The sequence below is a fragment of the Scyliorhinus torazame genome, chromosome 12 (assembly GCF_047496885.1).
Source record: "Scyliorhinus torazame isolate Kashiwa2021f chromosome 12, sScyTor2.1, whole genome shotgun sequence".
Lineage (NCBI taxonomy): Eukaryota > Metazoa > Chordata > Chondrichthyes > Carcharhiniformes > Scyliorhinidae > Scyliorhinus > Scyliorhinus torazame.
Genome location: NC_092718.1, coordinates 203008052 through 203028966, shown reverse-complemented (window position 1 = coordinate 203028966; position 20915 = coordinate 203008052). Strand labels below are relative to the sequence as shown.

Here is a 20915-nt window from a genome sequence, read left to right as displayed (position 1 = left end):
TAATTTGGGTTATTTAACAAGAAACAAATCAAGTGCAAACAGATTGTTCAATGGTGGCATTGTTAGAGGCCTGCGACCAGACAACCTGCCTCCCTGATCAATATTAATACATGGCACAGTGGCAGCTGGTGTGAGAGTATAAAACAGTGAAAATAGAAATGCAAAATGGGAAGGGAATAACAAGTTTTTCTAAAGGCAAACAACAAGATCTTGGGTATCAGCGCAAACCAAGGGAAAACAGCGTTCATGTAAATAACAAAAGCGGCGGTGCAATGGTTATCAAACTCTGCTAGTGTTGTCGAAATTGGTGGCTTCATGGTAAGGTTGCGAAACTGAATCATTAATTTGTGGATCAGTACCAGCAAGAAGATGACTGCGAAAAAACGCTGAATTGTTGGAACAATCAAACTGGTTCATGATATCCTTCAAGGAAGGGAATCTGCCAAGGTAATTGATTCTTAATATCCTCTTGAGGCAACCAAGCAACTCACCCAATTGTAATAACAATCAAAGGCATCAAGGAGTGGGTAATAAATGTAGGCTAATCAGGGTCAATTAAATTGCAATGGCATTTGTGGGTTTTTTAAAAATTCTAGTTTGCCATCAGTGTAAATTGAACTTTAGATGTTACAATGTTAGAGTGACGTTTTTGTGAATTATTGTAGGATGAGAACGTGAAACTACCATAAACACCAGTGGGAACAAAAAAATTAACTGTCTGTTCCTGATATCAGGACTTGAAAACCCGTTTATTCATCACTCCGAAACCAAATAGAATGTTGTCACCTCACAGTTAATTCAACAATGGAAGCTCTGTTCAGAGTGAAAGCCACATCTGGAAGCAGTAACATGTGTGAAGACAGTCCAGTAAACTGATCCGCTCCTCGTTTGTTTTTTCTCGGTCCCACTTCCTGCGGGATTTACACTACTTCCTGGGATGGTACAGTTATCAGGCTCAGAAAGGAATCTCAAACAGCTTTTGTACTGACTACAACCTGACCCACCCACAGATGCACTGCAGCCCCTGTCTGTCATTCTATTTAAGTTTGAATAAGGCAAGATCGCCAAAGCCCTCTCTGGGAGTTTGCAGAGTTGTATGAGGGCCACTGTATCAGCCATTGGGAAGGTTTGCTCTTTGATATAGACGTGATAACTGCTGACACATGAATTGATGTGATACGGCTTTGTGGGATGGAATTTCGTTCAAGTTCCACGTGATCATTTTCATCGCTGTGCATCTCTAGTTACAAACTGATGAAATCCTACTTTGGCCCTTTAAATCGTGGCAGTCTGGGCCATAGAGCACAGCACTCCATGCTACATTATCAAGCAGTTAAAGGCCTGATATGAAAAATGAACGTGACAATCTTACTTCCCAAATCCTAAAGACAAAATCTTACCTTCTTCTGTTTAACATCTGATTAATAAGCATTGTAAAGGATCAGAAGGACAGGGTGACATTTATACTTTCCAACGCTGTGGGAGTCCATTGTTTATTATGCTAAAGCACCGTAGACCTAAATTATACAATCGTTCTTAAATTTGACTTTTGAAGCCAATTCCAAATTGGGCACACTTCCAATATTGACCTGACAATGTCTGTACCCACACGGCAAAGCACACAATTTACCATTCACATGGTGAGGTGGTCCTCCCAGTGTCTGTGTGGGATTCCTCCGGGTGCTCCGGTTTCCTCCCACAGTCCAAAGATGTGCGAGTTAGGTGAATTGGCCATGATAAATTAGCCCTTAGTGTCCAAAAAGGTTAGGAGGGGTTATTGGTGGAAGTGAGGGCTTAATGTGGGTCGGTGCAGACTCGATGGGCTGAATGGCCTTATTCTGCACTGTATGTTCTATGTACATGGACTTGTGCAAACTAGAGTTACACAGCCATCTGCAAATTCACATACTTTCCTCATGCCCTCAGCTGCCAGGAGTTTCATTCCTCACGCCAAAGCATACACAGCAGTAGGACAGTGTTATAACCCACATGAAACTTATGGGGACAGCTCGTGAGCCTCATGGAATACGAGCTTCCCCGCTGGACGAAATGGACTCCAGCATAAAAGCCGGCCCAGATGGGAGCAGAGTATGGGTACTCCCGGCTGGGACCTGGCATGTACTGTGTATATAGTTTACTTTGTAATAAAATAAGTTTCTTTAGGCCTCTCATTTTGGGCTCCTCTGTGGCCACTAAAGACAGCACCATAACTGACAAACACCAAGAACATTAGCAGGCCTTTTACACCTTATCTGGAATCCTCAGTAATAAGGGATGCAATTTAACTGGAAAATAATTTATGTCCAGTTTTGGGCGCGTTTAGCTATTTCTTTTGGCCTCGGGAAGTTTCTCTCCGCTGAGGCCACACTTAAGAGTCATTAACGCTCCTCGCAGATCGGGGAACCCTTTTGTCTAGCTGCCCCGATCTCCCCCCCTCCCTTTAGCTCCCCCTCACCCCAGTAAAGACCCCCGGGCCCGATTCCTGGTAGTGCCAACCTGGCACCTGGGCATCCTGGCACTGCCACCCTGGTATTATCTCTGTCAACTTGACAGTGTTACCTGGGCACCCTGGCAAATGCCAAGTGCCACCCTGCCCTGTCCCCAAGCCTCCAGAGGTCTCTCTTGGCCTGCGAGAACCCCACCCCCCCCTTCCCGGTACCATTAGGACCGGTCCATGTTTGTGGAAACCAGTACTAAACTGCGCCGTGGCAAGGTCTCCCAGGTGCAGCCGTTAAGTCCTGGGCTCTGGGAGAATCCCGCAAACACATATTTAAATATGTTCATCTAGATCACACCCAGCGAGGGAGAGATCCAGATCTCGACATCTCACGAGACTCCACTGAATCTGGCAAGGCATTTCGAGTGTCGCAAATCTTAAGAGGCCTTTCGAGAGATTCAACATCCTCGTCCCGACACCAAGTCGGGCGCGATAAGGCCGTTAAATACGGCCCAAGGTTAGGATTGGGCAAATCTCTTGAAGAAGCAATTGTCATCCGCAAGTTTCACCGTACAAAAGGCAAGAGCCCATTAAAGCCCAAAATGAAGCCAAATACCCAGGTATGGTCCCGGAGCATTTTGCTAAACATGCACTGGATTATGAAGCAGCAACATGTGTCGAACATAAGCTTTCGAAAAACTATTTCTCACGATTCTTCTGGATTCTCCTGCAGTCATATGCTGGTTTAGTCAGCAATAAGAGAACCACACCCTGAAGCCAATAGCGGCAGCAAGCAATTTGCAGCGAAACTAGAAGATCAGGAATGGAATCCCAGATGGATTTTCCCTTTTTAGCTTGGGGGCATCACCATAGGAACATAAGACATAGGAGCAGAAGTGTGCAATTCAGCCCCTCGAGCCTGCTCCGCCATTCAATCAGATCACGGCTGATCTCTTCCTGGTCCCAAATCCACCTCGCTACCTGTTGCCCAGCTCCCTTTCACTCACGTTTTATCTATCCTTCTTGAAACCATTTAGTGACTCAGATTCCACCGCACTATGGGGCAGCGAGTTCCACAAATTCACCACCCTCTGCGAGAAGTAGTTCCTCCTCATCTCAGTTCTAAATCCACCGCCTCTCAACCTATATCCATGTCCACTTGTTCCAGATTTCTCCACAAGGGGGAACATTTGGTCTACGTTTACTTTATCAATCCCTTTTAGTATTTTATATACCTTGATCTGAGCGCCTCTCATTCTTCTAAACTCCAGCAAGTATAAGCCCAAACTGTTTAATCTCTCCTCACCCGTCAACCCTTTCATCCCCAGAATCAATCTGGTGAACCTCCTCTGAACTGCCTCCAATGCCACCACATCCTTCCTCAAATAAGGAGACCAAAACTGGACACAATACTCCAGATGTGGTCTTGTAAACACCCGATACAATTGCAATAACACTTCTCTGCTTTTATACTCCATTCCTTTTGCAATAAACGCTATTGTTCCACTTGCCTTTTTAATTACACGCTGTACCTGCATACCAACTTTCTGCGATTCATGAACAAAGACACCCATATCCCTCTGCCCAGATGCATCCTTGAATTTTCTTTCCATTTAGATAATAATTTTTCTATTTTTTCATCCAAAATGGATAACCTCACACTTATCTACATTAAACTCCATTTGCCAAATTTTGGCCCAATCTCCTAACCTATCCAAAGCCGTCTGCAAAATCTTTATCACCTCTTCATGCCTGCTTTCCCACCTATTTTAGTATCGTCAAAGTCATCACATTACTGTCACTAACATCAGCAACTTTTGCACAGATCAGAGTGTGTGTGTGTGTGTGAATATATTTATATATATATATATATATGCACGCACACACACATATAACTGCTACAAATGAATTCAGCTTTTCTTTTTTTGGCGATGGTATTATGTCACGTTACAATATCTCACATTGTCCTTTGAAAGCACACAAAATATGGAAACAATTAAACTATTTCCACACTTTTCTTGGCATTTTGTCACTTACACATATTTTAAAAAATTAGACTATAAATATTTATAGCCTGCTCTCTATCGCTTAATCTGTTTTCTTTCTTTTTAAACACTTCTAGGTTATGGCTACTGGCGAAGCGAAGGCCTGGTTCTCCCACAGCCGGCTACAGTCGGGGGAGATAAATAATCCAAACAGCCTCCTCTGTTTGGAGGGGTCTCAAGGTGCTACCAAATTCACCGGTTTCCCCGTCTCACCAAAAACAAGGTTCCAGTTAAATGCACTAACGTTATAATGCTTGTAGTATCAAAGCCGGCAGATCAAAATGCTTAGATTGAAAGAGCGGCCTCTAATAAATATAGGGTTGCGTGCACTTGCAAAGGGAGCTCAGTGTTCCCAAAACGTGTCTTGCAACAGGCGGAGAAATAACAAAGAGCAATGTCAGGGGACAGTGCTCGTACCGCTGTCCTGGAACCAGACCAGCAAGGCCTGTAGAGTTCTGTATTTCATTCTCACAAACGCAAGCTTGCATATTTGCACAAAGGAATTTAAAACTACCGGAAGCTCCCTGTTTTAATAACAGGTCCCCAAATGGGAAAACCTTTCTGTATCTGTTTTTTGCACTGGCATTCTTATAGAATATGAGCATCTCCATATGGATGAGGGAACTGCACTCGTCTCAAAGGTTTAGAAGAGATCAGAACACTTTGACTAAATTACAGCCTTAAAATCACTTATATGCAGCCGGCAGGAGAGAGAAGACTGATGGTTAACATTCTGCAGATGAGCTACATGGGTCCTTCAGCCCCAGAAAGCAACTTGTAGAAAGAATTCTTGCTGATCGGTATAGTTAATAGCCTTGCATCTTGCACATGCTCTTGACTGTGGGCTAATGACTGCCCTAGCTGAAATAGAAATTTGCCATTATCCAACTGCTGAGATGCGAGTCAATCAAAACCAATTGGATTCAAACAGCTAGTTCTAGTCATGTTAATAGCAGAAATCTATACAAGCAAATTGTTCTTTTTTTTTTAATCAAATAGCTGGAATGACTACTTTAAAAATGTTGTAAAGTTGGTATGATCGGCATCTTCAATTTGTCTCCTCGTTAAAAATTAGCCTTTAAACCAACATTTGAACAGAATGCATATTCTTATTCAGAGTTACCACTTGGAGACCCGAGGATCAGGGATCAAACGAGGTTGGGAAAGGGTGAGTGGGCAAATGTTCCATTCTAGTTTCGACGTGAAGACGAGAGGAACCTCGGTGCTCATTGACAACAGGGTGGCCTTCTCGGTGGGTAGCATAGTGGTGGATCCGGGGGGGCAGATACGTGATGATGAGTGGGGGCCTGGAGGGGACTCCTGTGGTTTTGGTGAACGTGCACACTCCGAATTGGTAGGATACGGAGTTTATCAAGAGGGTGCTGGTGGCCGTCCCAGCTCTGGATACTCATTGGGTGTTTATGGGTGAAGATTGTGCACTTGACCCCAGACTGGTCAGGTCGTGCCCCAAATTCCTTAAGATATCAGGGGTGGTAAAGGAGCTGCTCAACCTCATGGAGCAGATGGGGGGTGCGGATCCATGGAGATTTAGACACCCGAGGGAGAAGTTCTCCATTTCTTCACATGTGCACTGGGTTTAGTCCTGCATTGCCTTTTTCATAGTGGGTAAGGCGCTGCTCCCTGGGATGGTAGAATTGGAATATTCGGCGATTGCCATATCTGACCACGCTCCATACTATGTGGATTTGTGTATGGCGAGGGGCTGCGCCCAGCAATCTCTGTGAAGGGTGGATGTGGCATTGCTAGCAGATAAAGGGGCATGTGAGAGGATACCTGCTGCTATCGGAGCATAGGTGGAATTTAATAAGAGTGAGGTCTCACCTTCCACGTTCTGGGAGGCATTAAAGAAGGCGATTAGGGGGAAGCGGATCTTGATTAAGGCTCACATGGATAAGGCAGGAAGAATAGAGAAACATAAGTTGGTAGAGGCCATTCTGGTGGTGGACTGGTAATATTCAGCTACCCCAAAGAAGAGAATGGGTTCAGGTATCTACTGGCGAGGAACCTTGTTCGGAAGGAGCTTTCTCTGTTTCCTCTGTTGCCGCCCCCCTCTCTGATGGATAAGGTAGTGTCTTTGGATGAGGTAGGGAAAGGAAGATCTCTGATATTTATGGGCAGTTGATGAAGAAGGGGATCGCTTTGCTGGAGGAGATAAAGAGAAAATGGGAAAGAGTTGGGCTGTACATTTGATGGAGGCCCTACATAGGGTAAACTCTACCTCATGAGCAAGGATGAGCCTAATCCAGTTTAAAGTGGTGCTCAGAGCACACATGATTAAAACATGCATGAAACAGTTTTTTCCAGAGGTGGAGGACAGATGTGAGCGTTGTTCAAGGGGGCTGGCGAACCACTTGCACATGTTTTGGTCCTGCCCTAAATTAGGGAAGTTCTGGGAGTACTCTTTCGAGAATATCTCAGAGAGTTTGGGGGTAAAGGTTGCGGCGTTCCTGTGGGTGGCAATATCTGGGGTTTCGGATAAACCAGAGCTGCAGGAGGGGGAAAGGGCTGATGTATTGGTTTTTGCCCCTCTGATAGCCCGGAGGAGGACTTTGCTAGGGTGCGGGCATCAGAGCCGTCTAGAGCACCGATTTGGGTGGGGGAACCTATCAAGAGTTTTTGCATCTGGAGAAAATTAAGTACACCATTAAGGGATCGGAGGAGGAGGGGTTCTGTTTGAGGTGGAGACTGTTTATCTACTTCTTTAAGAACTGGTAGTCATCAGAAAGTGTGGGGGGGGGGGGGGGTTGCACAAAAGGGGGACATATGTGGTGGATTGTTTGTTTATTGCAAAAATTGTATAAAGTTAAGTGATTGTTGTGTATATTGTAAAATGGGAAATGTTCCGAATAAAAAAAAATATATATTTTTTAAAAGAGTTACCTCTTGAAGAACTTTTATACAGCCATGAAGGAGTCCACACCAAGTAGTTCAAAGAAACTTTGTTTATTTACAATAACTATTATATATATTACACAGTAGATCCCAACTGGATCTGCCTTGTGCCAAACTGGATGTCTGTATATACTATACATCCTTTAGAGGTGCCCAGCCCCAAGGGGGAGCTTGTATTCTGCAAGGTTCATGGAGAAGTTAATTATTCCCACCCCGTAAGGTATTTGCAGGTTATAACAAGAACCCTCCTGATGTGTCAGGAGCAGGATGACCAATTTGGTGTGTGGAGAGTCATATTGGACTTGAAATATTTAACCCTGTTTTTCTCTCCACAGATGCTGCCAGACCTGCTGATTTTTTCCCAGCACTTTCTGTTTATATTATGCTCAATTCACTGTATTTGGTTTGATTACCAATTGGACCTTATTAACCACTTCAGCTCCAATGCTTTGCTTCGTACCAATAGGCTGCAGTTCACATTGTCTCATTTTGGCTCCACCGACCAATTCGGTTTAGTTGCTACGACTGAACCCCACCCATGCATGCCACAGTTCCATCTGACCCATTTCCCTTGGGTCCTTCAGTGGCCTGATCCTGATCTCCCTGGAACCATTCGCACCCCAACCTCGCTCCAACACACCCAAGCTGAAAAATGCTTCTTACTCCACCCGTTTACTCACTAAGTAGAGTGGAAGGGACGAACTCTGCCAATTAGTGTCAAAACCACAGGTCAAGAGACCTTGTAGCAGGAACAAATTAGATCTGTTCAGGGTGAGCGGATTGCAAACAGATGTGGTCAGATGGAAGATGACTGGGAAACACTCTGGATTGTGCATGATGTATTGTAAAAGTCTCCTACTTGCACGCCTCATGAGCCTTTCAAGCCACTTTGTCAGCCTGCTAGCTGACTCAGCCACACTAATACCTGTTGATGGGCTTGTTCACTTGCTTGTCTGAACAAAGCCTACCTGTCAGCTTGCCTGACTCGGGTGCTCCCCTGCCCACGTGTTTACCTACCTGCCTGCAGTGTGCAAATGATTCCTCGCCCCGCCTGCATAGTTGCAAGTCCAGTTTGAGTGCTTCCCAATCCATCCTAAGTCGTTCTACCAAAATGTGAAAAATGAAAGGAAATGCAGGACAAGATGAAGAAAGGGAAAGAATGAATGCTAAGGAAATGAGAAAAGGTAACAATTGAAAGAAAGCATGACAAAAGAGGAAGACAAGAGAAACAAGTGAAGGAGGAGGACATGTAAGAGGCAGGAGAGATAGAAGAAATGGCAAGAAACTGACAAACAAACACAAACAGACCAATTCTGGTTCAGAACTCAAGGTTTTGTGCCAACCACATTAGGAGTACCCACCCGTGACCTCCCCCCCCCCCCCCCCCCCCCCACCAAACAGATGTTTTGGTTACACCTTGATCATGTTTGCGCCCTTCCGTTGCATTCATTCGCTTTCCTTCTTAAGATATCTTCACAGCTTCATATGCCACACCTTCTATGCCTTTTTGGTTACTCCTGAACCTTTTGTCTCTCATCTTCATAAACTCCGCTGTGTTCCAGTGACATACTGCTTATGTTCTGTTCCTATGTGTGACCTGAGGTACTACACATAAGGGGTAGGAAATAAATTCCCATCTCCCACAGTCGAGGATCTTTTGTAAAAAACAAAACCTCCAAAAGGTTGTTCATGGTTGAATCCAGTATAAAACAAATAAGACAATCAAACAAATAAACCATCCATGAGCGACAACTGATTCTACCCTCCGTCAAGTCAGTTTGCAGCTATTGACTCCGGCATGACTAAATAGGGAACTTTAAGCATAACACAGATTATAAAAGAGGACCAATCGAGAAATGTGGTTTTATACCTGTCGGCCATCTTGCCCAACATTGGTCTGTCCTCTCACTACGGTTCGAATGTCATCATCCAATCGCCTGGCAAACGAAAATACAAGCGAAAACACAAGGTTATAAAAACAGCTATACAATGTAGGCAAGTGACTTTGGGTAGCACAACACACCCAAGAGATGCTACAATTTGTGAAATGCAATTTGTTGGCAAAGTGCTGCAACCTTGCACAAAAAATCCTGGAAAATGCCAGTTTCAGAATGGATGATTGAGAACAAACCATTTGCCTGGACTGATAATAAACTTCAGTCAATGCAACTGGATGCAAGCCTGGTCCAACCTTCAAGATATCTACCATCAGGGCAGCACGGTGGCGCAAGTGGTTAACACAGTTGCCTCACGGCACCGAGGTCCCAGGTTCGATCCTGGCTCTGTTCACTGTCCGTGTGGAGTTTGCACATTCTCCTCGTGTTTGCGTGGGTTTCGCCCCCACAACCCAAATATGTACAGGGTAGGTGGATTGGCCACACTAAATTGCCCCTTAATTGGAAAAAATTAATTGGATACACTAAATTTAAAAAAAGATATCTACCATCAAGCTATATCATTTTTCTCAGTCACAGTTCACTTCAATGGCGTTTTAAAGTTACCATTTTCTGTTCGCCTTGAGTTTTGGATTCTCAGATTGTTGGGTTTTATATCACTAAGAAAAAAATACTGTTTATTTTATAGAGAAAGGTTGATAACTAAATGAATTCAAATTTATAATGCACAGGAGAAATAAAATCGCAAATTATCGTTAATGGATGGTTCTGGTAATGCCGATTCGGGGGAACCACAGATATGAGCCAGGGAAGTGGGATGGAAATTTTCGGAAATGGGAGGAGAAGGGGATTAAGACACTAAAAGATTTATTTCTTGGGGGTCGGTTTGCAGGATTGAAGGAGCTGGAAGCGTAGTATGGGCTGGAGCAGGGGGAAATGTTTAGATACATGCAGGTTCGAGATTTTGCCAGGAAGGAGATACAGAGCTTCCCAGTGGAGCCGGCCTCCACATTGCTGGACGAGGTGCTGACGACAGGGGGACTGGAGAAGGTGATAGTGTCGGCGGTTTATGGGGCTATTTTGGAAGAGGAGAAGGCACCACTGGAAGGGATCAAGGCAAAGTGGGAGGAAGAGTTGGGAGAGTATATGCAGGAGGGGTTCTGGTGTGAGGTGCTCCGGAGATCGAACGCCTCCACCTCGTTGCGAGGTTGGGGCTGATACAGCTGCTGGTGGTATATAGAGCACACCTCACCAGGGCGAGGCTGAGCTGGCTCTTTGAGGGGTAGAAGATGTATGTGAACATTGCGGGGGGGGGGGGGGGGGGGGGGGGGGCCCGCAAACCACGTTCATATGTTTTGCTCCTGGCCAAAGCTGGAGGATTACTGGAAGGAGGTTTTTAGGGTAATCTCGAAAGTGGTGCATGTGAAACTGGACCTGGGCCCTCGGGAGGCCATATTCGGGGTGTTGGGCCAGCCAGGGTTGGAAAAGGGTGCAGAGACAGATGTCGCCTCGTTGATCGCCCGAAGGCAGATCCTGATGGGATGGAGAGCAACCTCTCCACCCTGTGACCTGGCGTGGCGGGGGGACCTGTTGGAATTCTTGACTCTTGAAAAGGTTAAGTTTTGAACTGAGGGGAAGGATGGACGGGTTCTACAATTCATGGGTGTTATTCAATATGCATTTTCAAGAACTGGATAACATTGTTGGGGGGGGCGAATTGGAAGAGTTGGGGGGAGGGGGGGCTGTATGTGTTCATGGTGACTATGGGCGATTCCTGATTCCCTTTTGTTATTTGTTTGTATGAACATGCGGGCAGTTGTTTGGGGGTTGATGGGAGGATGGGATTGTTGTTGTTGATATGGGGATTGACTTATATTCGTTACTGCTAACTGTTTATTGTTGGTGGGTGCAAATTTGGGAGAAAATGTGAGAAAGGAGGAGAATAAAAATATTTTTTTTTTATAACAGGACACGAGACAGTGACCACTGCATTCACAAATCTAGATGAACTCTTAACTGATTGTAACCTGCAAGAAAGCAGTACATCAATAATTATATATAAATATTCAACTGCGACAGCTTCAAGAATTCTTTGGTGTCAGCCTTAACTCAACACTTGATTGGCTGCAAAGTGCATATTGAGGTCGTGAAAGGCACAATATTGAGGTTACATTACCTTGTTTAAGGGTTGAGCCCAATTCAATGGCGTTCACACTAAAATAACTGCAAATATTTCTTCAGTGGGGGCAGCACGGTGGTTAGCACCGCTGCCTCACGGCGCCGAGGTCCCAGGTTCGATCCCGGCCCTGGGTCACTGTCCGTGTGGAGTTTGCACATTCTCCCCGTGTTTGCGTGGGTTTCACCGCCACAACCAAGGTGTGCAGGGTAGGTGCATGGGCCACACTAAAGAATTGCCCCTTAATTGGAAAATATGAATTGGGTACGCTAAATTTTAAAAAAAAAACTTTTTTTAAATCAGTGGTTAACAAAAATTTATTGCAAGAACTGTTTAACTTTTTATTTCAATCCGATTAAGATTGCTCATCATGAAGAAGGGACTTATGAGAAAACACTTTCAAAACAGTTAAAGTAATACACACTTTTTAAAAAAAAAAATTTAAAGTACCCAATTATTTCTTTTTCCAATTCAGGGGCAATTTAGCGTGGCCAATCCACCTAACCTGCACATCTTTTAGGTTGTGGGGGTGAAACTCACGCAGTTACGGGGAGAATGTGCAAACTCCACACGGACAGTTACCCAGGGCCGGGATTTGAACCCGGGTCCTCAGCACCCCAGTCCCAGTGCTAACCACTGCGCCACCATGACACTGACACACACACACACTGACACACACACACACTGACACACACACACACTGACACACACACACACTGACACACACACACACTGACACACACACACACTGACACACACACACACTGACACACACACACACTGACACACACACACACTGACACACACACACACTGACACACACACACACACCACACACACCACACACACCACACACACCACACACACCACACACACCACACACACCACACACACCACACACACACACACACACACACACAGGAATTATGAGTGATAACAGTGCTGGGAATGGAATCCTTTCTTACTTTAGCACCTAGTGTCACCATTAATCAGTCAGAGGTCAGGTGCAGCACGATATTTAAGTTCCCCTTCCGCCTGCTTCAATAACATTTTTAACCTTCAATTTCAGAACAGCTGGCCGATTTGCAGCATTTCATTTTCCCATTCCAGCCATCTTGTAGCCTCACTTGAGTTAAGGCTTCCAACTGGTGCTAAATTATGGGCAATGGAAAACGGTGTTGGGATCTTGGCTGAAATGGGCCAAACTCACTACAATGCAAGATCCATGCAGCCAGCAGGAAGGGGCTTGTATCCCGCCAGTAGTAAGACAGATTGGACCAAGAGGTCAAAAAACTCTCTCGTAACACACTCCCCCCAAACATAACATTTAGACATATAGTTTGGTGCTATTTCTAAATGATTTATGTCAGAAGAGTATTGAAAGAAGGAAGCACTGGTATCCTAAAGATTTCTTGCAGTGGTGGAATGCAATAGTGTACAGTCAACTGGGTGCGTAGGTGGAAACAGGATAGCAAAGGCTGTATGCTCTCTTGTGAAGCTAAAAGATAAAGCAATAGAATTTATGGTGGTTTGATCGCAAGAAGCAACATAATCCTACAGGACTTTATTTTTAAATCATGTGTTTTGCGCTTAAATTCCTCACAATTCAAACAAATTAGTGATGATTACAGTTCAATATGCTACTGTTTTCACATGAACTTATGTAGATGGCTATAAGTTTCCGGACCTCCAAAACAAACTTTTAACGATCCAAGTTTATGAAATCAGGGTAAAATTCCAAGAGCAAAAATGTGAAGATTGATCCAAAAAGAAGTTTCACAAATGAGAGAAAGTGAGAACCAGAATTAACTTTAAAAATGTATTCTGGACTAAATGCAAAATCAAAAACAGGTGGTTATTGGACAAGTCTTTGGCTCGGGGAAGCCTCATTTGATAATGATAGCACTAACGCTGAAGGTAATTTCTGAAAGTTTGAACCTTTTGTATCACTGACACCAGAAACTAGTATCCACTTCCTCTGACTCATTTGGCCAGGTTCCTCTGATTCTTGCTGTAGAGATATCCAAATCTGTTTTCTAGGATACTTTGGAATTCTACATGTAGTGCATTGGAACGGGGTGGTCGGAGGGAGTAAGGGTGGCAGGAATAAAAGGCACATCAGCCCCAACTAGAATACTGATAAATTACATATCTCCTAAATCTTACAACCAAAACTCAAAAGTGCCCAGCTAATCTCAGCTGCACAGAAACACCTACTGTAACCTGCCCTGCACATTTCTGGACACAGTAAGGGGCAATTCAGCATGGCCAATCCACTCAGCTGACTCCTGAGCTCAGCTGTACAGGAGAGAATTTAAATCTAGGATCTGCCACTTCCAAGTACATAGTTGTGCATTTGGCAGAAGCACGGCCATAAGATTAAAGCAGGTTCGGCTCTTAATGTACGTGCAGCCGGAGGAGGAATTAGAATTGTTTTCTGCACAAAAATATCCATTTGGCTAACCTTTTAGAATGGTCAAGTCAGAAAAAGGTGCAAGGTCCGTACGTTATGGCAAAAATTGCAATTGGACCAATTTCACAAATAGCAATGAATATCCAATAGGCCAATAAGGGTCACAAGTGTAAATCATAGTTCAGACCTTTAACAGTTTCCAAAATGTATGTATATTAATACGTGCACAGTTTGGGGAAGTGGTGGCATAGTGGTATTGTCACTGGACTAGTAATCCACAGATCCAGGGTAATGGTCTGGAAACTGGGTTCGAATCCCACCATGGCAGATGGTGACATTTGAATTCAATAAAAATCTGGAATTAAAACTCTAATGATGACCATAAAACCATTGTCGATTGTTGTAAAAACCCATCTGGTTCACTAATGTCCTTTGGGAAAGAAAATCTGCCATCCTTACCTGGTCTGGCCTACATGTGACTCCAGACCCACAGCAATGCGGTTGACTCTTAACTGTCCTCTGGAATGGCCGAGCAATCCAAGGGCCATTAGGGATGCGCAATACATGCTGGCCCAGCCAGCGACACCCAGATCCCCTGAACGAATATTTTAAAAAAGATTCAACCACAGGTGTGCAGAAGCAAATGGTGCTGACTAATGGTTTAGTTCATGTGAAGAGACAGGGGAGACACATATTTCATTCAAGCGCAGTTACAATAATAAAAAAATAACATAAGATAACAGCACGTGCAAAACCCATCAACAATCTAGAGATCTGTATGTGTTGGCTGGGTCTTTCATTTTCCTCAGATATACCAAAGATCAGCATTTTCAGTGAGATATAAAAGGGTGCAACAGCATTGCCAACACACCAGTAGTCAAAGGAAGGCAGCCACAGGAATTATTTTCAACACATCAAGCACTTCACTAGCTAAAAAGGAGCACTAAGGGAGCTCTGATTGCAATGTCCAGAAATGCAAATCAAAGGCACTGAAATCAAGGTGGATCATGAAAATACGAACACACAAATTAGGAGAAGGCCTTTCGGCAGCTTGAGCCTGCTTCTCTATTTGATAGGATTTTGACTGATCCGATTGTGGGCTCAGCGCCACAATCCACCTACCCTCGATAACCTTTGACTCCCCTTGTTAGACAAGAATCTGTCTACCTCCACGTGGCTGGCCTAGGAGGGGATATGGCTAGTCGGCGGGGGAGGGGGGCGGGTAGCCCCCTGATCCGGCTGATAACCTGGAACGTAAGGGGACTGAACGGGCCGGTCAAACGGGCCCGGGTGTTCGCGCACTTGAAGGGGCTGAAGGCAGATGTGGCCATGCATCAGGAGACGCACCGGAGGGTGGCGGATCAGGTAAGGTTGAGAAAGGGGTGGATAGGCCAGGTGTTTCATTCAGGGTTGGATGCAAGTAATCAGGGGGTAGCGATCTTGGTGGGGAAGAGAGTGTCGTTTGAGGCGTTGAGCATCGTGGCAGACAATGGCGATAGGTATGTGATAGTAAGTGGCAGGCTGCAGGGGGAGCGGGTGGTGTTGGTCAATGTCTACGCCCCGAATTGGGACGATGCGGGCTTCATGCAGCGTATGTTGGGCCGGATTCCGGACCTGGAGACAGGGGGCCTGATAATTGGGGGGGATTTCAATACGGTGCTGGGCCCAGCACTAGATCGCTCTAGGTCGAGGATGGGTAGGAGGCCGGCAGCGGCCAAGGTGCTGTGGGGGTTCATGGACCAGATGGGAGGGGTGGACCCATGGAGGTTTGCGAGGACACTAAAAAGAGCAGAGAGGAGTTTCAGGTATCTTGGGGTCCAGATGGCTAGGAGTTGGGGGGCCCTGCATAAGTTTAACTTCACGAGACTGGTGGAGCAAATGGAGGAGGAGCTTAAGAGGTGGGACGTGCTGCCACTCTCCTTGGCGGGTAGGGTGCAGTCAGTTAAAATAACGGTGCTCCCGAGAATTTTGTTCCTGTTCCAGTGCCTCCCCATTCTGATCCCCAAGGCTTTCTTCAGGCGGGTTAATAGGAGCATTATGGGGTTTGTGTGGTGGGCGCAGAAGACCCCGAGAGTGAGAAGGGTGTTCCTGGATTCCTGGAGCAGTGCAGGGATAGGGAGGGGGGGGGGGGGTTGGCGCTGCCTAACCTCTGTGGGTACTATTGGGCCACCAACGTGGCGATGATGCGTAAGTGGGTGATGGAGGGGGAGGGGGCGGCATGGAAGAGACTGGAGATGGCGTCCTTTGTGGGCACGAGCCTGGATGCGCTGGTGACGGTGCCGCTGCCGCATCCTCCAACGAGGTATACCACGAGCCCGGTGGTGGCGGCAACCCTCAAAATTTGGGGGCAGTGGGGGAGGTGGGGGCCTCGGTGTGGTCCCCGATACAGGGGAACCACCGGTTTGTCCCGGGGAGGATGGACAGAGGGTTCCTGAGCACAGGGCAGGTATTAAAGGATGGGGAACCTGTTTGTGGACGGGAAGTTCGTGAGCCTGGGTGAGCTGGAGGAGAAGTTCGGGCTCCCCCCGGGGAACATCTTCAGATATATGCAAGTAAGGGCGTTTGTTCGGCGGCAGGTGGTGGAGTTCCCACTGTTGCCGCCACGCAGGGTCCAGGACAGGGTGCTGTCGGGGGTGTGGGTTGGAGAGGGGAGGATCTCGGCAATGTATGAGGTAATGCAGGTGGAGGAAGAGGCCTCGGTGGAGGAGCCAAAAGGTAAGTGGGTGGAGGAGTTGGGTGAGGAGATTGACGAGGGGACGTAGGCGGATGCCCTGGGGAGAGTGAACTCTTCCTCCTCTTGTGCGAGGCTCAGCTTCATACAATTTAAGGTGCTGCATATGGCTTACATGACCGGGGCAAGGATAAGCCGGTTCTTTGGGTGCGAGGGCAGGGTGAAATTTGCCTTAAGGGGATCGATGCAAGGGTTCTTCAGGCGGTGGCAAGCGTTCCTAGACTTCCTGGCAGAGTGTTAGAAGATGGTCAGCAGCAGGGGGGGGGGGGGGGGGGGTCGGTCGGTTTTACATAGATTACATAGAACATACAGTGCAGAAGGAGGCCATTCGGCCCATCGAGTCTGCACCGACCCACATTAATCCCTCACTTCCACCTTATCCCCGCAACCCAATAACCCCTCCCAACCTTTATGGACACTACGGGTAATTTTAGCAAGGCCAATCCACCTAACCTGCACGTCTTTGGACTGTGGGAGGAAACCGGAGCACCCGGAGGAAACCCACGCGGACACGGGGAGAACGTGCAAACTCCGCACAGACAGTGACCCAGCGGGGAATCGAACCTGGGACCCTGGCGCTGTGAAGCCACAGTGCTAATCACTTGTGCTACCGTGCTGCCCGTGCTTGAGTGGGCGTGTATATTTGCTTTCATGTTGACGATGGCTGTTAATTTATTATTTATGTACGGGGGGGGGGGGGGGGGGGGTTGTTCTTTTTTTGTTGTTGATATTTTGTGAAAATTTGAATAAAAATTTTTTTTTTTTTTTTTTTTAAAAGAATCCATATACCTCGCCCATAAAAATATTCATTGACCCTGCCTCCGCCGCTCTCTGGGGAAGAGAGTTCTAAGATTTACGATCCTCCGGGAAAAAAATGTCTTTTAATCTCTGTCTTAAATGGGAGATCCTTATTTTTTAAACTGTGCCCCTTAGTTCCAGTCTCTCCCACAAGGGGAAACAACCTTCCAGTATCCAGCCTGTCAAATCCCCTCAGGCCCTTATACGCTTCATTAAAATCACCTCTAAATTCCAATGGAATTAACATTAACAGTACACCCTGTATGCTTCATCTGATGCCAGTGCTTATGTAGTTACATTGGATATGTTGTGTTTTCTTTTATTCCCTTTTCTTCTCATGTACTTAATGATCTGTTGAGCTGCTCGCAGAAAAATACTTTTCACTGTACCTCGGTACACGTGACAATAAACAAATCCAATCCAATCTACAGTCCCAGCCTTTCCTCATAAGATAACCCCCCGCATCCAATGCATCAGTCAAGTGAACCTTCTCTGAACTGCTTCAAACACACCTATATCCTTTCTTAAAGAATGGGACCAAAACTGTACACCGTACTCTAGATGTACTCTCGCCAATGCCCTGTACAACTGTAGCAAAACTACTCTACTTTTGTTAGACTGTACGATGCAGAAGCAGAAGTAGGCCATTTACCTTATCATGTCTGCTCCGCCATACAATGAGATCATGGGCTGATCTTTTTTTTATAAATTTAGAGTGCCCAATTCTTTTTTTCTCAATTAAGGAGCAATTTAGCGTGAGCGATTCACCTACCCTGCAAATCTTTTTGGGTTATGGGGCGAGACCCACGCAGACACTGGGAAAATGAGCAAACTCCACACAGACAGTGACCTGGGCCGGGCCGGGATCGAACTCGGGTCCTCGGTGCCCTGAGGCAGCAGTGCCAACCACTGCACCAGCTTGCTGCCCTTGACTGATCTGATACAAAACTCAACTCCACTTTCCCAACTTATCCCCATGACCTTCGATTCCCTTACTGATTGAAAATCTGTCCATCTCAGCTTTGAACATATTTAACGACCCAACCTCTACAGATCTCGGCAGTAAAGAATTCCACAGATTCACTACTCTCCGAGAGAAGAAATTTCTCCTCGGGCTGGATTTACCGGCTGTTGAGACCACGGGGAAATTCCGGTCCCATGCCGGCGCACGGGTTTCCTGGCAATGAGGGGTACTGTCACCGGGAAATTCCATTGGCGACAGTGGGGTCGGTAGATCCCGCTGGTGGGCCGCCTCCACCGCCGGAGAACACACAGTGGGGTGATCGCTAAATCCCACCCCCTCATCTCTGTCTTAAATGTGCAACAACTTACTGAGATTATGCTCTCTGGTCCCAGACTCTCCCAAAAGAAATATCCTCTCAGCATCTACGCTATCAAGCCCTCTGAATATCCTATATGTCTCAATAAGGTCACCTCTCATTTGACCAAACTCCAATGAGTACAGGCCCAATTTACTTAACTTCTCCTCATATGAAAATCCCTCCAGACCAGGATCATGCTAGTGAACCTTCTCTGGACTGCTGCCAATGCCAGTATATCTTTCCTTAGATAAGGGGACCAAAACTGCTCAGTTTTCCAGGTGTGTCTAACTAGTGCCTAATATATACCATTCCCATTGCAATAAACAATAACATGCCATTTGTCTTCCTCATCACTTGCTGTACCTCCATATTAACTTCTCTTGATTCATGTACCAGGACACCCTGATCCCTCTGCACCTCAGAGTTCTGCAATCGCGCTCCACTTAAAAATGCTGCTTTCATATTCTTCCTACCAAAGTGCACAATTTCACATTTTCCCACATTATACTCCATCTGCCAAATTTGTGCCCACTCACTTAACCTATCTATGTCCCTCCCTTTGCAGACTCTATGTTCTCTTCACAATTTACTTTCCTACAGATCTTTGTGTCATCGGCAAATCTAGCCACCATACATTCGGTCCCTTCATCCAAGTCATTAATATAATTTGTAAATAGTTGAGGTCCCAGCACTGCTGTCTGTGGCAGTCCACTCATCAATAACCAATCCTCCAACCAAGTTAAAGGGGGCAATTGTGTGCCCGCGTCCGCCACGAGCGCAAATGGCAGCGTGAGCGCAAAACCTTGCAGAAGTCGGGAAGCGAGATTCTCATCAGCGAGATCTCGTTTCCCGATTTTCCCCACCCCTTGGTGGTGGCATAACAAAGTTCCTGCCCCAAGGGGCGAGAACCTCATTGTCATGCATCTAAACAAATTTTAATATAGTTAATGTGCCACATGATCTCCCCCCCTCCGTCACTTGATATTCATACGTCACCGACGCGTAGTTTAGAACAGGTATATAAAGGTGTGAATGAGTCGAGGGGATCACCCCGGAAATGCAAAGGTGATTATAGCCCCCAGGGGGAGGGGGACATGCCCAGGCAGTGCCCTGGAATTGCCTCCGGCAAAGTTTTGCACTGCGCCTTGGCAGAGTCAATCCAGCAGTGCCAACCTGTGCTGGGGAAAGTGCCAGGGCGGATCCTCTGGGGGGAGTGGGGGTCTCCTCCATTTCCCTGAGGGTTGCTGTGGGAAGTTTATTTTTAGTTCAGATCGGGGAGCCTCTTTAAAGGGCACCCTGATCCCTGTGGTCTACCAGGCCCCTCCCCACCAGTGACACCTTAAACCATGCCCCCAAATTTATTATGCTCAGAGTGTTAGAAGACTTTCTCCAAAAATTCGACACTCTGATTTTCAGTTAAAGCTTGAACTCTGATAAATTATGGGAAAATTCTGCCCATGATTTTACCTACGATATACTGAGCTCTTTGTAGTATCATTTGATGAGACACTTTGTCAAATGCTTTCTGGAAATCTACGTACAGTACATCCACATGTTCTCCTTTACCCAAGTTATTTCCTCAAAGAACTCAAATAAATGAGTCAAACATGATTGCCCTGTCAGAAAACTACGCTGAGTCTGTCTGATTACATTGAGATTTCCAAAGTCTTCCACTATAACCTCCTTAGTAATAGATTCCAACAATTTCTATACAATAGCTGTTAAGCTAACTGGCCTGTAGTAGTCACTATTTCCAATCTGATGGGACCTTTCTAGAATATAGGGAATTTTGGAATATTAAAACCAATGCATCTACTAGCTCAGCAGACACTTCTCAAGACTTTAGGATGTAGTCCATCAGGACCTGGGGGCTTGTCAGTTTTTAGGCCTAATCATTTTCTCAGTACCTTTTCCTTGGTGATTGTAATTGTTTTAAGTTCCTCCCTCACTTTCACCTTCTGATTCATAATTATTTCTGGAATATTATTCGAATCCTCTACAGAGAAGACAGACACAAAATATCTGTTCAATTCATCTACCATTTCCTTATTTTCTATTATTAGTTCTCCATTCCCACTCTCTACAGGACCAACACTCATTTAACTTTTTTTTTTTTTAAATACCTGTAGAAACTCTTACTATCTGCTTTTATATTTCTAGCTAACTTTCTCTCGTACTCTAAGCG

The 20915-nt window shown here is 45.8% G+C and overlaps 1 protein-coding gene and 1 long non-coding RNA gene across 2 annotated transcripts in view; one reads left to right on the top strand and one right to left on the bottom strand.

Moving 5' to 3' along the window:
- vps53 (VPS53 subunit of GARP complex) overlaps nt 1-20915 on the bottom strand; it is a 355834-nt gene that overhangs the window by 309925 nt on the left and 24994 nt on the right. Inside the window, exon 4 of the mRNA XM_072469721.1 lies at nt 9266-9332. Within this exon, the coding sequence (XP_072325822.1) occupies nt 9266-9332 (67 nt within the window). The remainder of the gene's footprint in view (nt 1-9265; nt 9333-20915) is intronic.
- The window catches only part of LOC140386887 (uncharacterized), a 51839-nt gene that overhangs the window by 23123 nt on the left and 7801 nt on the right, over nt 1-20915 (top strand). Inside the window, exon 2 of the long non-coding RNA XR_011933703.1 lies at nt 4560-4705. This is a non-coding gene — a long non-coding RNA (uncharacterized lncRNA). The remainder of the gene's footprint in view (nt 1-4559; nt 4706-20915) is intronic.